General features: G+C 61.3%; 1 protein-coding gene across 1 annotated transcript; it reads left to right on the top strand.

Moving 5' to 3' along the window:
• The first annotated feature begins 341 nt into the window (after positions 1-341).
• TMEM121 (transmembrane protein 121) lies at positions 342-1,280 on the top strand. Its single transcript, XM_035538020.1, has one exon. The coding sequence runs from the start codon at positions 342-344 to the stop codon at positions 1,278-1,280; it is 939 nt and encodes a 312-aa protein (XP_035393913.1).
• Positions 1,281-1,738: the final 458 nt, after the last annotated feature.

Raw genomic sequence — 1,738 nt, 5'->3', positions numbered from 1 at the left:
TCCAGGACTGCCTCCCCTTCTCTCCCCCAGCTCCTCCCTGCTGCCCGATTGCCTGCCACATTTCCAGGGATCTGCAGGAGGATCCGGGGCTGGGAGCCAGGAGGTTCCTCACTGCACAGGGCTGGAGAGCGCGACGGCGATGGGGATGCGGAGGAGGGACCCTGCGTGAGCCCTGGCTGCTGGCGACGGACTCGGGGCACAGCTCACTGGGGACAGGGCTGCAGGGGCTCCTCGGGGTGGGGACAGAGCCCACGGTGCCCGGGCTGGCCGCTGATGTCCCCCTGTGCCCCACCAGCAGGACCGCTCCCCTAGTGCCGGTGTGGAGGCTCGCTTGTCTCACCATGGTGCTGCCGCCGCCCGACAAGCGCCACGTCTGCCTGACCACCATCGTCATCATGACCAGCATGGCCTTCATGGACGCCTACCTGGTGGAGCAGAACCAGGGGCCCCGCAAGATCGGCGTCTGCATCATCGTGCTGGTGGGGGACATCTGCTTCCTCATCGTGCTGCGCTACGTGGCCGTGTGGGTCGGGGCCGAGGTGAAGACGGCCAAGCGGGGTTACGCCATGATCCTGTGGTTCCTGTACATCTTCGTGCTGGAGATCAAGCTGTATTTCATCTTTCAGAACTACAAGGCGGACAAGAAGAACCTGGAGACAGTGGCCAGGAAGGCCCTGACCCTGCTCCTCTCCATCTGCGTGCCGGGGCTCTACCTGGTGCTGGTGGCCTTGGACAGCATGGAGTACATACGGACCTTTCGGAAGAAGGAGGACTTGAGGGGGCGCCTCTTCTGGGTGGCCCTCGACCTGCTGGACATCTTGGACATCCAGGCCAATCTGTGGGAGCCGCACAGGACTGGCCTGCCCATCTGGGCGGAGGGGCTTATGTTCTTCTACTGTTACATCCTCCTCCTGATCCTGCCCTGCGTGTCCCTCAGCGAGATCAGCATGCAAGGGGAGCACATCGCCCCCCAGAAAATGATGCTCTACCCCGTCCTCAGCCTGGTCACCATTAACATCGTCACCATTTTCATCCGGGCCATCAACATGATCCTGTTCCAGGACAGCAGGGTCTCCACCATCTTTATCGGCAAGAACATCATCGCCATTGCCACGAAGGCGTGCACCTTCCTGGAGTACAAGCGGCAGGTGAAGGAGTTCCCGCAGAACGCCATCGCCCTGGAGCTGCAGCAGAACTCCCTGTCCCACAACCAGACGGTGCACAGCACGCAGGTCATCCCCCACGAGCCGTCCCCCGCCAGCGAGATCCTAGACACATGACGGGTGCCGCTGCCCAGCGTCGGTTCAGACAGCCCCCGAGGAGGGACGCTGCTGCTCTCCTGCTGCACGGGGTGAGCGCGAGGGACAAATCCCAGCAGCGAGGGCTCTTCTGGGCACGGAACACCAACCGCGTTGTAATTGAGCTATGGAGGGTCCCCTAGACGTCTTCATCTCAGGTATAACCCTAGGAGTCCTCCAGAAAAACCAAATGAACTTGCAAAGGACCTGAACCAGCCAATCCTCTCCCTCCTGCCAAATTTTCCCCTCCGAGCAAGGACTGCTGAGGGTGTGACGTCCCTTTCTACTCCTCCAGCACCTCACCCCGACTCCAAGCCTGGACCGAAGATTTTATTACCGGAGACCTTTTTATGGCGTGGGGACAGGGCCCTGGGTGCAGGGGCTGGGGGGAGGGCGGGCGTTTGAACCAGTAAATCCCGTGATTATACGTGTCTCTTATC

Source organism: Cygnus atratus, chromosome 8, assembly GCF_013377495.2.
Source record: "Cygnus atratus isolate AKBS03 ecotype Queensland, Australia chromosome 8, CAtr_DNAZoo_HiC_assembly, whole genome shotgun sequence".
Lineage (NCBI taxonomy): Eukaryota > Metazoa > Chordata > Aves > Anseriformes > Anatidae > Cygnus > Cygnus atratus.
Note: the sequence above shows the minus strand (reverse complement) of the source record. Positions and strands in the feature narration are given on the sequence as shown.